Genomic DNA, 16803 nt, shown 5'->3' with positions numbered 1-16803 from the left:
AACATACAGGAGAGGGGTCAGATACATTAGATGTGTAAGGTTTTCACTTATGCCACCTTGCTTGTCTTAGGTACCCAGGTACACAGAGTGTCTTCCACCAGTTTTAGCAGTTTATGACCTTATGTGGATGGGAATAGCTGGACTTCAGTGGTCTATGCTTTGGTAATGCTTTGGGACGTGGGTGGCGCTGTAGGTTAAACCACAGAGCCTAGGACTTGCCAATCAGAAGGTCGGCGGTTCGAATCCCCGTGACGGGTGAGCTCCTGTTGCTCGGTTCCTGCTCCTGCCAACCTAGCAGTTCAAAAGCACATCAAAGTGCAAGTAGATAAATAGGTACCGCTCCGGTGGGAAGGTAAACGGTGTTTCCGTGCACTGCTCTGGTTCGCCAGAAGCGGCTTAGTCATGCTGGCCACATGACCTGGAAGCTGTACACTGGCTCCCTCGGCCAATAAAGCGAGATGAGCGCCGTAACTCCAGACTCGGCCACGACTGGACCTAATGGTCAGGGGTCCCTTTACCTTTACCTTTAATATCTAGATCTAGACTGCTACAATGTGTGTTGGGCTGGCTTTGAAGACTGTTTGGAAACAGCAGGCAGAGCCGAATAGTGATCAGACTGACTGGAACTAGATGGCCTGAACATATATAACTCCAGTTCTGGCTCACCTGCACTTATTGCATATGGCTTTTCTTGCTTACTCCCAACTGCTTGGCTGCCAATTTGTTTTGGAGCCCAATTCAAAATGCTGGTTTTGACCTATAAAGCCTTGCATGGCTCAGGACCCCACACCATAACTCAAGGACCACTTGTCCCTATATGAACCCACCTGGACCCTGAGATCAACATCTTAGGATTATTTACATGTGTCCCCTGAGAGGGTGACATAAAATGGAGTCCTTTCTGTAGTGGCCCCAGTTGTTGAATACCTTCCTCACTGAGGCCCACCGAGTACTGAATTTGTCATCCTTCCAGTGCCAAGCAAATATGTTTTTATTCTCCTGGGCATTTGGACAACGCTAATGGTCTGGTTTGGGTCATTTATTTTTTGGTGGGGTGATTATTATATGTTGTTGGATGATTACTGTTGACACATAATGGGGAGTATTATATGCTATTGTTCCTGTAAACCATTTTGGGACTCCTTTTGTATGAAGAAATACATACATTTAACAAAGCTAATCTAAACACACTCCAGAGCACATCTCCTCAGCAATGAGAGAATAAGTATACGTACTTCCAAATGTCACAATTCATTGCCCAGCATTGGAAGCACATATCTACAGCTGACCCAAATAAAGAACAAATGCCCAAGCAGATGTGGGAGACTCCATGGAATAAAGCCACACTGGAAAAATGAAATCCGAACACCACCTCCTGAGAGAATACCTTTTCATTCTGGTTCCTCTCTGGTCCATCCATCCAGTAATCCAGTTCCTTTTTAACCAGGCCTTTGGTTGATCTGATTGACATCCTATGACCATTTAAAATGTGGCTATTTGGGGAGTGGGTTATTATGTTGTTTTTATTTTTATTATATATATTATGGTTTTTATGTTGATCTTCTTTGTGAACCGCCCTGAGACCTCTTGCTATAGGGTGGTACATGAGTAATAATAATAATAATAATAATAATAATAATAATAATAATAGTTGAAGAAACTGTAAACTATGCTTTCAACCTCTGAGCTCTCAAATGTAACTAGAATGGGAAGGGTGCTTCTTATCACCTTCAGCACCTGAATCCATTAGTCTCTTATCTCCTAGCATCCCACACATACTTTGTTAATTTTTATCAAGCATTTGTTGTGGGCTCCAGTCAATACTACTTAAAAGAATATTTGCAAGAGACATGGAAGCAAAGATATTCCACTAGTTCAACACCCATACTCTCTCCTCTTGGTAGCATGGGATTTGAAACACGTTTGCTTCCATCATTGCCTTACAGTGCATTGCTATGCAAGTTTTCTCAAAAGTAAGTTTCATTGAGCTAGAATGGGTATAGAATTGCAGGTTTTGCTTCTGAAATTCCTCTGATGATTTCCATGGACACTGGGGAATAAGCACAAGGAAATGATGCCTCTTTCTCTCTCGACTCCTGATGCATTGATTCTATTAAAACGATGAAACATTTTGGTTAGCATTCATGGCATAGCTTGGGATGTCGTCTATCTGAGCTGTAATGTGGAGTGACAAGCTCAGTGCTTCTTGAATCTGGGAGAGTGGGGGATGGGGGGGAAATGCACTTTTCTCCATTGATTTGTGTCCTATACTGAAAATTCAGCCATGCTCTTGGCTCCAATGCTTAGAAACCAGCAGCCTATTCAGTCAGGCAAGTACAGAAGTTCAGAAGGAAACCAACCTCTCATTTTGTAGGCAAAATATGCAGATGCTGCTCCCTTTGTGCTTGTTTGTTAATGATGAGTTTTGCAGGCTTTCGGTGGGCTTGCTTTTAATAAAGCATTTAGCCAAGACAATATCTTACGGTAAGTTATTCCTTTCCTATTGCTGCTCTAGGAAGACTACATATTCCACAGCTATTTAGTGAACATGAGATTGGATTATATAAGAAAACGAATTTTCCCATTTCTAAGTGGTTTATTTCTGGAGGAGGTAATGAAAGTTCCTAAGCCTAAATTAACACTCACATAATTCATATGGGAAGCAAAAGACTTCACTGGTGTGGCTTCTCCCAAACGATTTTTTAGTAACTGTCATTCTATCTTAGTATCCATCCTCCTCTCTACACTCATGTAGTATACAAAGGCTAGTTAGTTTAACATCTGCTATGGGGAAATGGGTGGAAAGTATTATTAATTAAATATAGAATTACCAACAGAAGAACAAGTCTTTCTAGTAAAGAATCAGCATGGCTTCCACAACAGTAAGTTCTTTCTGAATTTTCAGAGTTCTCTAGTAGTTTTGATAAGTATATGGACAGAAGTGATCCAGTCAAAATTATCTACTTAGGCAATGATTTAGTCCCTCCTGTGTAAGCTTAGCAGTCAAAGGATAAGAGAGCAGGTCCCGGTTTGGATCAGTAACTCATTAAAGAACCAGTAGCAAAGAGTGGGAATAAATGGATTATTCTTCCAATAGAGAGGTGTAGGAAAGCACAATTCTACAAGGATTAGTATAAGGACTTGTGCTTTTTCAAAAATGACACAGATGTGCTAAGTTTTATTTATGACACCAAGTTGCCCAGGCTGGTAAGGACAAAAAGGGATTGTGAGCAGTTCCAAAAGGATCTTACCAATTGGAGGAATAGACATTAAATTGACAAATGCAGCTCAAAGCACTGCACATTGGAGCAAATTACTTTGGAAGTATGTGGCAGCTATGAAAAGGGTGAGTTCCATGTCACTGGGAAAACAATTAAGAATAAAACCAACAAGCTCATAATGCATACAAATCTATGGCATGATTACATTTGGAATACGCCATACAGTTCTGCTTGCTACACTTCAAAAAGAATATTGTGGGAAAAATTCAGCAAAAGGGCAATCAAAATTATAACTGAGCTGGAACAATTCCCCTATAATGAAGAGTTGCAATACTTGAGCCTTTTTATTTTAGAAAAACGTGTCTAGAAGTTGACAAGATAGAGACATTTAAGATTATGCATGATGTGGAGAAAGTTGACAGAGACATCGTTTTCTCCCTTTCTCATAATACCAGAATTCATAGTCATGTTGGAAGATTCAGGAAAGACAAAAGGAAGCATTTCTTAGATTAACTATGGAGTTTCCTACCACAAGGTTTAGTAATTGACACCAACTTGGGTGGCTTTAAAGGGCAGTTAGACAAATAAGGCTATCAATAGCTGCTAGTCCTGATGGCTGTATCCTACCTCCATATTAGAGGTGGTATTCATCTCAATACCAGTTACTAGGGAGCACAACTGTTGCACCCATGTCTCACTTGCAAGCTTTTCACAGGCCTCTGGTTAGCCACTGTGAGGACAGAATGATAGCCTATGTGGTTCTTTGGCTTGATCCAGAAGCTGGGCACTTCTTATATGAAGCTCATCTAGAGGGGAAATGGAAAGAGCAAGGCCAAGCCCATGGACATTTTTTTCACAGGAGACTTAATGAGCCTTTTGCTTCAATAGTCTGTAATGCAAATATAAAGCCTACATTTGCCAAAATGCTCATTTACATTACAAATGCTCCTCTGAGTTCTCTTCCACAAGGATCAGTTAATAGCGACAACAAAAGCTCAAAAGCAATTTCAGCTTTACAATTGCTTCTGATCCTTTGCATCTATTTAGTCCAGCTATCTTTGAAGAGGGGAGGGTACAGGATGGGAGCTTGTGATCCACCAGTCTATTAGAAATTCTATTTTCCTGCTTCATTCAAGACCTAGCAATAGCTTTCATACAATACCTTTCATCTATCAGTCAGGGTGACTGTTATATATCTGGCAAAGCACCCAGTGGCTTTCCGCTTAGATCATCAGACGTTCTTTTCATTTTGATTTTAAACATCTTGTAGGCACACAACTAGAACCAGGTCAAATGATTGGTACATCTAGCTAGTATCACCTGCTCTGATTGGTAGTGGCTCTCCAACAACTCAGAAAGATCTCTAGCTCCTCACTTGCTAGCTCATCCTTTCCAAAGCCTGAGATTGGTCCTGAAAGCTTCTACATTCAAAGCCTATATTATGCGCACTATATTATGATGAAGAGAGTTCTACGGTCTCTCCCCATGGAAATTGGAAATCTGGTAAGAAGGCAGTCTCTCAGATATTTGGGTCCTATGTCCTACCCTCACCCCAGCTGCTACCACAGGGGTTTCTGAAAGACCATCTTGCCCTGAGAGTGGAGAAGAAGCAGTTTTGCTCATTCTAAGCAAACAGTTGCATTTCCCCTTTATTGCAACTTACAACAATACATGTCAATTTTGTCTTTTCAATGGGCATTTGTGAATTGCTTTGTGAGGTTTGCCTGAAAAGTGGTATACAGTGGTACCTTGGGTTACAGACGCTTCAGGTTACATACGCTTCAGGTTCCAGACTCCGCTAACCCAGAAATATTGCCTCACATTAAGAACTTTGCTTCAGGATGAGAACAGAAATCATTCAGCGGTGGTGCAGCAGCAGCAGGAGGCCCCATTAGCTAAAGTCGTGCTTCAGGTTAAGAACGGTTTCAGGTTAAGAACAGACTTCCAGAATGAATTAAGTTCTTAACCCGAGATACCACTGTAAATAAATAGGGGTGGATGGCCAGTTTTCAACCGTTCAAATAGGATGTGAAGCAATTATTATAAACAAATGTTGGTATGTGTAGTCGTATGGCGATATAATCAACTCAGATAATACATAGCATTACCATGCAGAACTAAGAAAAAGTGTTCATTAATCTGTGTGGGGGGAAGCAGGGGACATGGAGTTGGGGAGGGTTATTCCCCCCCCCCTTTCACCAAATTTTAAGCAACCGGACTGTGGAAATAAAAGAGTGATTAAAAGATTCTTAAGTGAATCTGAGATCGCAGCCAAATAAGGCTAATCCAAAGGGGCAATTGTGAAAAGAGAATCATAGGATATCTGCTGTCTGGTATTAACTTGCTCATCCCATGAGTGAGACCTGCTGCCTAACTGCTGTGTTGTTTTTGACTGCTTTTATTGTATTTTTCACATCTCCTTCAGACACATATGTGGAAGGCAATAGATTGATTACTTAGCTTTCTGCAAGCTGGAGACAGGGAGATGCAGGCATCTGAGCCGAGTTGTAGTGTCCACACAACACACACACTGCCCCTAAATCCAGGACCAGGCTAAACATCCAAACCAAAAATTGCCAGAGTTAGCAGCTACCCATTGGTCTTTCCACTGCTGAGCTGAGTGATATTTGCAGCCTCTGGCGTTTGAAAGAAAGGCAGCACTCTGAAAGGAGCAGGAAGGCAGATATTTTTTTAAAAGCCCATCCATTCTTTGTCCCCACTTGAGTGGGACCAAAAGTTGCAATAAACAACAAGGTGTGTGTGTGTGTGATCCTGCCAAACCCAGGAGGGTTTCAAATACCAGTAACAGTAGGGTAAGAATAAGCTGAAGTACAGAAATACCACAGGCTAGCTTGCACTCTGGTTGGGTGAATAAAACTGATTTGGTTGACCTTCTACATCATGAGTAGGCAAACTAAGGCCCAGGGGCCAGATCCGGCCCAATTGCCTTCTAAATCTGGCCCATGGACAGTCCCGGAATCATGTGTTTTTACATGTGTGCATTTATTTAAAATGCATCTCTGGGTTATTTGTGAGGCATAGGAATTCGTTCATTTATTTATTTTTTCAAAATATAGTCCGGCCCCCCACAAGGTCTAAGGGACAGTAGACCGGCCCCCTGCTGAAAAAGTTTGCCGACCCCTGTTCTACATGATACCACAGCTGCTAGATAATGTGAGATATGTCCTGGAATTGGTGGAAGGAGGGGGCAAAATCAGGACTGTGACCTGTAAACAGCTACCTGTTGCTCTTCCCTCTGACTAGTTCAACTGATGATGTTGGCCAACAGGGATTTGTATGGGGAAAACCTAGACAAGAGGAAAAAGGAGTCTAACTTCACTAATCCTCAAACCACTAGGCATCACCTAGGCTTTTCCACATGTACAGCTGTGTAACCAGCCGTGTAGCTAACCACTAGGCATCACCCATGCTTTTCCGCATGTAAGACTGTGTAATCAGCCGTGTAGCTGGCTGCTCGGGCACCCAGGGTGGCGGGTGCACCCTGTGGGCAGTGTGGAGCCTGCAGGCACCCAAACCACCATGTCACTCCCAGGAGAGACGCGTGGCTTGGGCATGCTGCAGGCCCCGCAATAAGTGTGGCGCCCAGTGCCCTCCGTCTCCCTTAGTTCCGCCTCTGCGTGTAACACAGTCATAAAAGCATTCTCCCCTCCTGTTGTTTCCAGCATTCAGAAGCATTACAGTCTCAGACCAGGAACGCAGGGCATAAGTGTCATGGCTAGTAGCCACTGATAACCTTCTCTTCCATGAATTTGTCCAATCCTCTTTTAAAGTCATCCAGGTCAGTGGCCATTGCTGCCTCCTGTGGGAGTGAGTTCCATAGTTCAACTATGTGCTGTCTGAATGTTTTCTCTTATCTATCCTGAATCTTCCAACATTCAGCTTCCCTCGATGTCCACACGTTCTAGCATTAGGAGAGAGAGAGTATTACTGTTCTTTTCCATGTCGTTGGGCTTCACTTTTGATCAGCCTCAACAGGATGGCCAAGGGGCAGGGATGATGGGAGCTGCTGCTGCTGTTGTTGTTATTAATATTTATTAAATTTATATCCTGCTCCTCGTTTCAAAGGTGCCTGGACTGGCAAACAACTGGCAAAGAAATAAAAACATATTTAAAACATGCTGTTGAAGTTCAGCAACACCTGGAATGCCACAGGCCCCCCCCCCAAGGGACAATTATTTTTCAAGTTTATTCTACTTAACCATTTTGACACCAACGCAATCTACTTGCTTTGCCACAGAACGTACAGTTGCTCTTTTACCAAGAGTAAGTAACAGCTCACCACATGACCAGCCTTCACTGTTAATCCTGGCTGATGGTTGGGAGGGGCTGTTCTGGGATTCAGCCATATGGTTAAAATTGTGCGCTGTGTATTTTCCCTCCTCTTTTCTCTCTTTCTTTCCAGACATGCGAAATTACTCTGTGCAGCCATAGATGTGTCTCTCAGCTGCACCGCCTCTTGTCTTTCCTCTTCCAGATGCTGACAGGCTCCGAACCAGCGGACAGAGAGAAACAGGCTCTCTTCGTATCTGCATGGAAACTGGATGGGGGGAATGAATAGCAGAAGGGAAGAAGGAGCAAAGTTGGTTATTTTTCTGGCACATGGATGCAATTACATGGAGCACATTCCAGAGGCGTTACTTTGAATTCTGAGCAGGTCTGCCTGCCATTCCTGAGTGGAGAGAAGTAAAAAAAAGGGGGGGAAGAAAAGTCTCTCTCACAGAGACGGAATGTCTGCACTTTCTATCCTGTTTCTAGGTAAGTTGGAGGTTTTTGTTTTAGTCTTTTCTAAAAGGAAAAAAAATTCCTAACAAAAGAGGAGTTGCAACCATAACAGTAACTAGCAAGGGAGGGGCTCTTGGAAAAATAAGTTACTTTTTATGATTTAAAGCTGGGGGCTGGCATCGAAGTTTGTTGAGCATGGAGATCATCTGTTTTCAATCTCTTGGCATTTTTATTATTTTTATGGAGAACAAAAATAGGGGGGGTCAGTTAAAATTCAATTCGCATATCGGAATGAATAGAGTTTAAAGCATGAGGCTGTCTTCTCCTAGAGGTGTGGGTTGTTGTTGTTTTACACAAAAAGCTGTTGAAGCTGTTTAATGTTAAATACTTCTCTTGGAGAAATCTTAAATGCTGCCTGCAGAGCTCACACACACACACACACACAAAAAATGCTGAGGTTTTTAGGATACAAAGCCTTAGACAACTTTGCCATCCACACATTTGAACAACAAAGCATTGTTTCAAGATCACTGGCCAATCTGCTCACTTTTGTGTATGTCGTTCTGCTCAGAAATTTGTTTCTGATATTTTAAAGGAGTCCATTGTTTCCAACTGATACCATAGACAGCCCCAAATTAGAAACAGATGTGTTAAAAGTACATGGGAGGGAGGTGAAGAAGGGAGAAAGAAGGAGCGGGGATGCACAGGAGAAGAAAAGATAGACAAACTGAAGCCAACAAAAGAGAGAAAATAAGAATGGGCTGAAGACAAACATAGGGGAAATCAAAGGGGAAAGGAAACAACAGAAAGACAGAGGAAGAAAAGGAAAGTAATTTATATTACAGAGAGGAGAATCAGGTTTGCCACAGAGTCAACAGGGAACAGCAGCTAATAATGGCTTGCTGATGAGTGTACCTGTAAGATTCAAATTTTCCCAAATGTGTTGCTTACACTTTCACGCTTTCCATTTTTAGCTGCATAAGTAAATTATATCTGGCATTTCAGCTGACTTTAAGCTACCTTGGGAAATCATTTATTTAAGTAGAGGGAGCTTATCCACTTACCTGGGAGTAAGCCCCACCAAACTCAATGGGACTTTCCTCTGAGCAGACATGAACAGAATTACATGGTTATGCATGTTCTTAAATCTCTTCCGTTGAAATCAACGGGACTTCTAAGTGTTTAACTTGAGCTGGATTGTGTCCAGTGTGCGAAAGGACCAGAAAGGCAGGGAGAGAAATCCAGGGGGACCAGTGAAGCACGGAAAATTATTCAAAAGTCTATTTAAAATGCTTTTTCATAATACATGTTGTCACCATCAGCTACTTATACTACAACAAAAGGTTGATAATTATTAGCCGTAGATGGCAAAACAACAACAACCACCACAAAAAGCTGCTGGCTGTTGTGTCATCTTCATAGCAGGCAAACTAAGTTAGTACCGATACGTCCCATATAAAAGACATTCTCTGTAAAATGGAGGAGGTAAAAAGATGGAGGAGATGATTAAGAAAGGCAGGCTTGAGTAAAATGAGACGAAGGCTGGCCTCCCTTGTGACTGAGTCAGCGGCAGCCTCCTTCTCCACCTCTCCAGAGACATCACAGTGTGGAGAACAAGCTTTCCCCTCAATTCCACTTTCCACATTGGATTGACAAGCAGGCAGCTCTGTGAAAAATCCCGTATCAGCGCATCGCAAAGGGCTGCAATGCCTTCATCCCTCCTCACCAGTCTGGAAGACCCAGAGTAGATTCAGAGACTCCTCCTCTTTTAGGAAAGCTGATGGACATAAGAAAATAGCAAGAGCTTGCTGGATCAAGCCAAAGGCCCATCTAGTCCAGAATCCTGCCTTCAGAGTGGCTACCCAGAAGCCTGTGAGACAGTGACAACTCAAGCACAAGAGCAACCTCCTCCCCATGGTTTTCTAGTAACTAGCATTCAGAAGCATTACCACCCAGAGAAGGTACTGTGGATGGAAACACAAGGAAGGATGGAGTATAAGGTTTTGCTAGCTGATGCTTCTAAGGGTGTGAATCGATGGATCCTGGATTATCAGCAAGAGCTGGGTGAGGCATAAACATGAATGACCTATTCAAATTCCTGTCTCCTACCAGCTGTCACATCCTGCAGTCTGTGTAAAGGTTTCCATCTCTTGAGCAACTCCAAGCTTTTGGGTCTCCCACAGGAAGTGGGATGTTGCAGTAATGTTGCAAAATGTCCACAGAGGATGGGCAAGTGGCAGCATGTGCCCTCTCTCATTAGCCTTGGCGCCAAGTCCCAATACAGAGTAGGTTGGGAACAGGAATATCTCACATTTCCCAACTTTCTGGCCTCATCAGACTTCAACAGAAGACTGGCAACCAATATCTTGCACTTGTTTTAGCCCCAACATGGCACAAAGTTTTTTTTGCCCAAATCTGCAACAATTCAAAGGCAGCTTACTCGCAGGAAATGTGATATGCACTGATGGAATACAATGGGAACAAATTAAGTACAAATGGGTAAAAACTGCTCTATGACCCAGCCAAAAGACTAATGGAGACACTCCATATTAAGGTTGTTGGGTTCAGGCTCTGTTTGTAGGATACCTGAAGGCAATTTGGCCCGCTGCTGTGAGAAGGAGGATGCTGGAGTAAATGGGTTTTTGGCATGATCCAACAGAGCTCGTAATATGAGGTTTCTTCTGCACGTAGTGTTTCTCCCCTAGTTTTCACATTTTGTGGCCATTTGAATGGAATCGCAATACCGGGGAGTTTCCCCCCTCCTCTGGGATAATATCAGGGATTTGTAACCATTCTATGCCCAATAATGGATAAACTGAGCAATGGCCAGCCCTCAAGATAGAAGCCCAGTTCACTAGCAGGAACACAAGCAGAGTATGAAGAGTTGAAGTTCTGTTCATATACGTATCTCAAAGGCAAGAGGATGGAAATTACAACAGGATAGCGCAACGTATAAATTTGTGGGCAAATATTACCAGAAATGCAAATTTTCCATACATTCACTTTTAGCACAGCACACACCCATCCTCATATTTCTGTGCAACCATTTAACTATCCCCATGTTGCTCCTGCTGAAGAAATTTAAGCTTGTATTTCATTTCCACTTTGTGCAAGGTTAAAGGCTATAGCCAAATTGTCCATTTCTTTGGTAGAAAAGAATGCCTTTTAAGATGTACGTTTTCATGTGTATTGTGCAGTTTGGCAAAGTAAAAAAAATAAAGCAGTTCCAAGAGCTGTGCTGTGCTACTATTCTGAAAATGCTGCAGGAGGCTTCACTATGCAAGTTCTGTCCCATACTAGTAAAAGTTAGAAGATGAAAAGTCAGCACACTCAACATGGTCCTACGTGTACAAACTCTGCAGAAGTTAGAAGTCCCAATACCCAGTAGTGTTGGCACAAAATGAAGTTCCAATTATTTCAGTCCCTATTATTACTAACAACAATGGGTCATAGCCAAACAAAGAGTTTCACAGGGACAAGGACTTTTAGCTGTGCAATGGCATTTCCCTGCCCACTATTCTCCCTGTGTGCCACTGTGCCCTCAGTAAATCTGCTCCAGACATTAGGGTTCTGCAAACTGCTGCAGATTTATGAAGGCAGGGCAGATCACATACATAGAAGAGAGGGCAGGCTACCCATAGAGAGTACAGAACAGGCATAGGCAAACTCCGGCCCTCCAGATGTTTGGGACTACAGTGCCCATCATCCCTCGCTAACAGGACCAGTGGTCAGGGATGATGGGAACTGTAGTCCGAAACATCTGGAGGGCCGAAGTTTGCTATGCCTGGTACAGAGGATGGAAGCATGAAGAATGATGGAGGACAAAAAAATTGGTAGCTGATAATAGTTCTTGCAGTAGAGAAACTGTTTCGTTTGACACCACCCAGCATTTTCAAGCCACTTCCAACCTGAAGTTCTCAAGGCACCTCCTTGTTTTCTTTAGATTCTGGTATGCTGAACAAGTCTTATGAATGCTCCAATGCGTACCTAGATCTGGGCATAGAGATACCCTGGAGCTGTAAGGTCTGAAACAGGGCGTCACTGATTATATTTGGCATGTCTGATAATCTGGCCCATTATACAAATCTGCATAACTTATTCCAGTCACAGGAGATGTCTTTTCTGGCTGTAGAACTTGGACTTACATAGCACAATCCCACACAGAGACATACACACATTGCATTGGTAATTCCCCATGTTCCATCAATCTAGTAATGTATATAACAAGCTAAAATCAGCTATTCGTTGGGGCGTGGGGGCGTGGAATAAGGCTGTTTTATTCGCTGATGTTTCCTTGTGCATTCAATTGTTTACACAACTAATGGATTAGGGCTTGCTCTATAGCCAGCAGTATATGCTTGTAGCCATTTGAGGACAGGCATGTAGCTTTATTAGGTCTTGTAAAACAAAGCATGGTCAGATAAGATGGGGGGGGGGTTGACAAGAGACTTGTGGAAAAGGAATCCTAAATCCTACAAGCAATAGTGAGAACCAGATTCCCTTGCCCTCAGTGCTGAAGCTGCTAAGCAATGCTCCTGCAGGGTATATCCTACACATGGCATTTCAAATGAAGGTGTTAATTGGATTATCTGTGGTGGAAGATTTGCTGGCACTTGCTATATTCTATCATCATCAATGGCAGTTGGATTATTATATATTCCAGATGGAGGGTGTGTGTGAGAGAGAGAGCAACAGCCTCTCTCTCTCTAAAAAAAAGCATAGCACTCGGGGCTACAGAAAGATTTCATTTGTCTCTAGTTAGGGCTTTTATTTATTTGTTTGTTTGCAGTTATATCTCATCTTATATGTATTGTATTTATTGTAGTATTTATTTTACTGTTGTTAGCCACTCTGAGCCCCGCTTTGGCTGGGGAGGGCGGGATATAAATAAAATTATTATTATTATTATTATTATTATTATTATTATTATTATCTTTTTCTCCAAGAAGCTCAAGGTGGTGTACATAGGCCTTCCTCTCCACATTTAATCCCCACAACAAGCATGTGATGTAAATTAGGCTGAGAGGCAGTGACAGTCATGGAGTGAGCTCCATGGCCAAGTGGGAATTTGAACCCTGGCTGCCCACATCCTGGTTCAAAACTCTAACCGCTACACAACACTGACTCTTCAACACCACACACCCAGTGCATGTGTGTGCTAAGTTTGAAAGAGGCCCACTTACAGACCCCATTCATATAGCAGTTTAGAGGTGCTAATCCAAAAAGTCACTGTTAGACGCCATTGTTAATGGGACACTCAAAAAGATAGGACATTGTGCTTCACACTTAAGGTGATACAACCCATGACAGGATCTCGAAAGGTCTAATTTGGAGGCTGTTTCAACATGGGACTCTTTTTCGTTTTTTGTTTCCCCCCGTCTCTGTAAATCGGGTCAAAGCGCTACATCGACTAGAAAGTATATTTGATTTCTAAAAAGGTCCTCTTGCACTTTTTTTTATAGTGCATAAACACCATCCATCCATTATTCATCTTAAACTAAGAAGTGTTCTTGGTGCCGTTTGTGGAAGTGTCCCTATCTTTCACCTTCCCCTCAGGGCTTTGTAAACTGGCAATCTCTTCTCACATCTTGTGTTAAGTCCCAGGTACTATTATTATATATGCATAGTGTATGCATGTCTGTGACATCCCTGATTCCAATTGGGTCTCCGGATCAAACACAAATTTAAAAAAAGGAAAAGAAAAGAAAGCTCAATTCCTTCCCCAGGCTGTTTCCTAGGACAAGCATCAGGAGAGCAGGGCGGCACTCCTCCATTCTGTACATATTTATGAGACATGCACTGGATGCTTTGTACAGTTGAGTCTGCCGAGTATTTTTTTTTTTAAAAAGAGCCTTGATAAAAATTTTAAGGGCTATGGAAATGTTTAATATAGAACTGAACTCTCCTTCAGAGCAAAGAAGCAGAGGAACACCAGGAAGTACTGAATAGAGCTTTGAGAAACCAAGCAGAAATGTATAGCCAAGAACATTCTCCTCTCCAACCCATTCAAGCTGCAATTTATTTATTTTATCCATTTTTTAAAAAAAATAATAATTGATTAATTAATTAAAATTACAGGGCTTTCAACCTTGAAGGCAAATCACTTTGTGACTTCGTTGTTTAAATTTAGGTTTTGTTTTGTGGGGGATTGTTAGACTTCAAGCGAAAGCCTCAGAGCACAGGGGCTGTCACTTCCGATTACTTCCAGTGCCACTTCCAATTATTTCCAATCACCATTCTTGAGACAGGAGGGAAATTGAGCCAGATTCTTCATCATCATGCTTCCCGCCCAACCCACCTCCTGAACAAAAGGACAATTTAACAAAGTGCTGCCAAGATGGACCAAAGGGGGGTTATCCGCAGTGGCGTAGCATGGGGGATGCAGGGGGGGCCGGCCGCACCGGGCGCAACCTCTGGGGGTTAGGGTTAGGGGGCGCAAATCCACGGGTTAGGGGGCACAAATCCACGGGTTAGGGGGCACAAATCCACGGGTTAGGGGACACAAATTACTTGCCTTGCCCCGGGTCCTGACAACCCACGCTACGCCACTGGTTATCCGGAGTAGATTCCGTTGTGGGGTCTACCTGAAATAACCCAGAGCAAACCCCGCCAAGGCAGACTGAACCAAACAGGAACTGTGATCAAAGAGCAGTAGACTTTGGAGTCTTTTGTATGAAATAAGCCATGAGTAGGCAAACTAACGCCCGGGACCCAGATCTGGCCCAACCACCTTCTAAATCCAGCCCGCGGACAGTCCGGGAATCAGCGTGTTTTTACATGAGTAGAATGTGCAGTTTTATTTAAAATGCATCTCTGGGTTATTTGTGGGGCCTGCCTGGTGTTTTTACATGAGTAGCATGTGTGTTTTTATTTAAAATGCATCTCTGGGTTATTTGTGGGGCATAGGAATTATTTCATTTTTCCCCTTCAAAATATAGTCCAGCCCCCCACAAGGTCTAAGAGAGAGTGGACCAGCCCCCTGCTGAAAAAGTTTGCTGACGCCTGAAATAAGCTCTCAACTGAAATCTGAACAATATTCCGGTGCTGGCAAATTTGAACTCCCCTTTCAACAAAATGATCAGTTTTTGTGTGTGTCACAGGATATTACCATGTACGTACTCCATTAGAAAACGGCGATGTATAGTTAATAAGCTATGGCTATCTTGAAAATTAAGATTGGTTGCTTATTTGTGCGTTTTAACAGCTCACACTGCATGATCAATGAACACATGTGATACTATAGCAGCAATTTGCTTCATTTTCACTCCCCCCACCCCAATGACACTAGGACCATTTCAATGAGTGACAATATCATTTGGTTTCTATGAGGGCTTTTTATATCTTCTTACTATGATGTGGGAATCAGCTCTCAGTGTCTCAGGACAAGTAATCCACCAGTGGACTACTGGCCTGGGAAAATTACAATGGAGCTGGGATTATCCAAACAATGCTAGACTGGGTGGGCCTTATGCTGGTACAGTGGTACCTCTAGATACGAACGGGATCCGTTCCAGAGCCCCGTTCACATCTAGAAGCAAATGTAACTAGCGATGGCACGTCTGCGCATGCGCGTGACGTCATTTTGAGCATATGCGCATGCGCAAGCAGCGAAACCCGGAAGTAACGCGCTCCGTTACTTCCGGGTTGCCGCAGAGCGCAACTCGAACACGCTCAACTCAAAGCGTATTCAACCTGAGGTATGACTGTATTCTTCAGGAAGCGTGTATGCTGAGAGTATATAATCACTTAAAACTGAAGGCATATCAAATATGTGTTAAGAATCCTGTGTAGGATCCTCTGTAAATTAAACAAGACTGGTGAACAACATCAACCAACCAACCAATCAAGGCTGAAGTAAGTGAGGGCTTCCTTCAACAGATGTGCTCAGATGTCCTTCATAAGACTGGGGCACAGCTAGCGTTGGAACAGTTTTCACAATACCAGAAAGTAGAACTACTTCAAAAGCAGCTTAGGAGAGATTAAAATCAGTTAAGAGGAGATCATAGCCACGGCTTGCAAATTTCATTAATTTTAATCTCTTCAACCATAAAAGGAACAATAACTGTGACTTGGCTCCTGACGCTCTTAGGTGCTGCATCAGGTTGTGTCTGAAGCAAGCTGAAACCTGTCAGAGAGCTGGAGATGAGAATTAGTGTACAGGGAATTCAAAGTTACAAACTGAAGGAACAACACTAGAACTCTTGCCTATTTCTCAGCTCTCTCCTTATACCCAAACTTTTCTTGTTTCTAAAAAGCATCAAATCAATCAAAATAGGTGGGAGGATTGTACCCCTTGTTTCAGTTTTAGGCCTGATTCTGCGTCCTATGAACCTTACTCATATGGTATAAATAGTATATGAGACATGTTGATAGGTTTTTCTTAGTTCAGGGTGTGAAAATGCCCTTTGTGGTGTGTGCCAAATAAACCAGAAAAGGCTGCTCACTGGATAGTGGCTGACGGGTTAAGCAAAGTTCAGTCTTGATTTCTGTGGAGTAAAGTTTCCAGAGGAACTCACTCCTTGCCTTTTGAGTGGCTGATCCATAAATCCGTATGTCACAAATTCAACAAAGGAATCCATTGAAAACAGCTGTTTTGCCTATCTTGACTCATAAACTATAATTTGTGAACATCCAAAGAAGCTGAGTGTTGGAAGATTTCAGGACAGTTGAAGGAAATGACTTCTTCACACAGCTCATAGTTAAACTACGCAGCTCACTCCCACAGGAGGCAGTGGTGGCCAACAACTAGGATGGCTTTAAAAGTTGCTGTTGGCATCCATCTGTCTTGAGAGACAATGGAGTGTGCCTTCAGGGTGGCAGTCAAACCACTGCAGTGCTG

The 16803-nt window shown here is 42.8% G+C and overlaps 1 protein-coding gene across 1 annotated transcript in view; it reads left to right on the top strand.

The window, feature by feature from the left end:
• The first annotated feature begins 7575 nt into the window (after positions 1-7575).
• CLMP (CXADR like cell adhesion molecule) overlaps positions 7576-16803 on the top strand; it is a 57775-nt gene continuing 48547 nt past the window's right edge. The window contains exon 1 of the mRNA XM_083714104.1: positions 7576-7997. Coding sequence (XP_083570230.1) covers positions 7970-7997 — 28 coding nt within the window. The 5' untranslated portion in view covers positions 7576-7969. The remainder of the gene's footprint in view (positions 7998-16803) is intronic.

The sequence above is a fragment of the Podarcis gaigeae genome (genome assembly GCF_964106915.1).
Source record: "Podarcis gaigeae genome assembly, chromosome: 15".
NCBI classification, from domain to species: domain Eukaryota; kingdom Metazoa; phylum Chordata; class Lepidosauria; order Squamata; family Lacertidae; genus Podarcis; species Podarcis gaigeae.
Note: the sequence above shows the minus strand (reverse complement) of the source record. Positions and strands in the feature narration are given on the sequence as shown.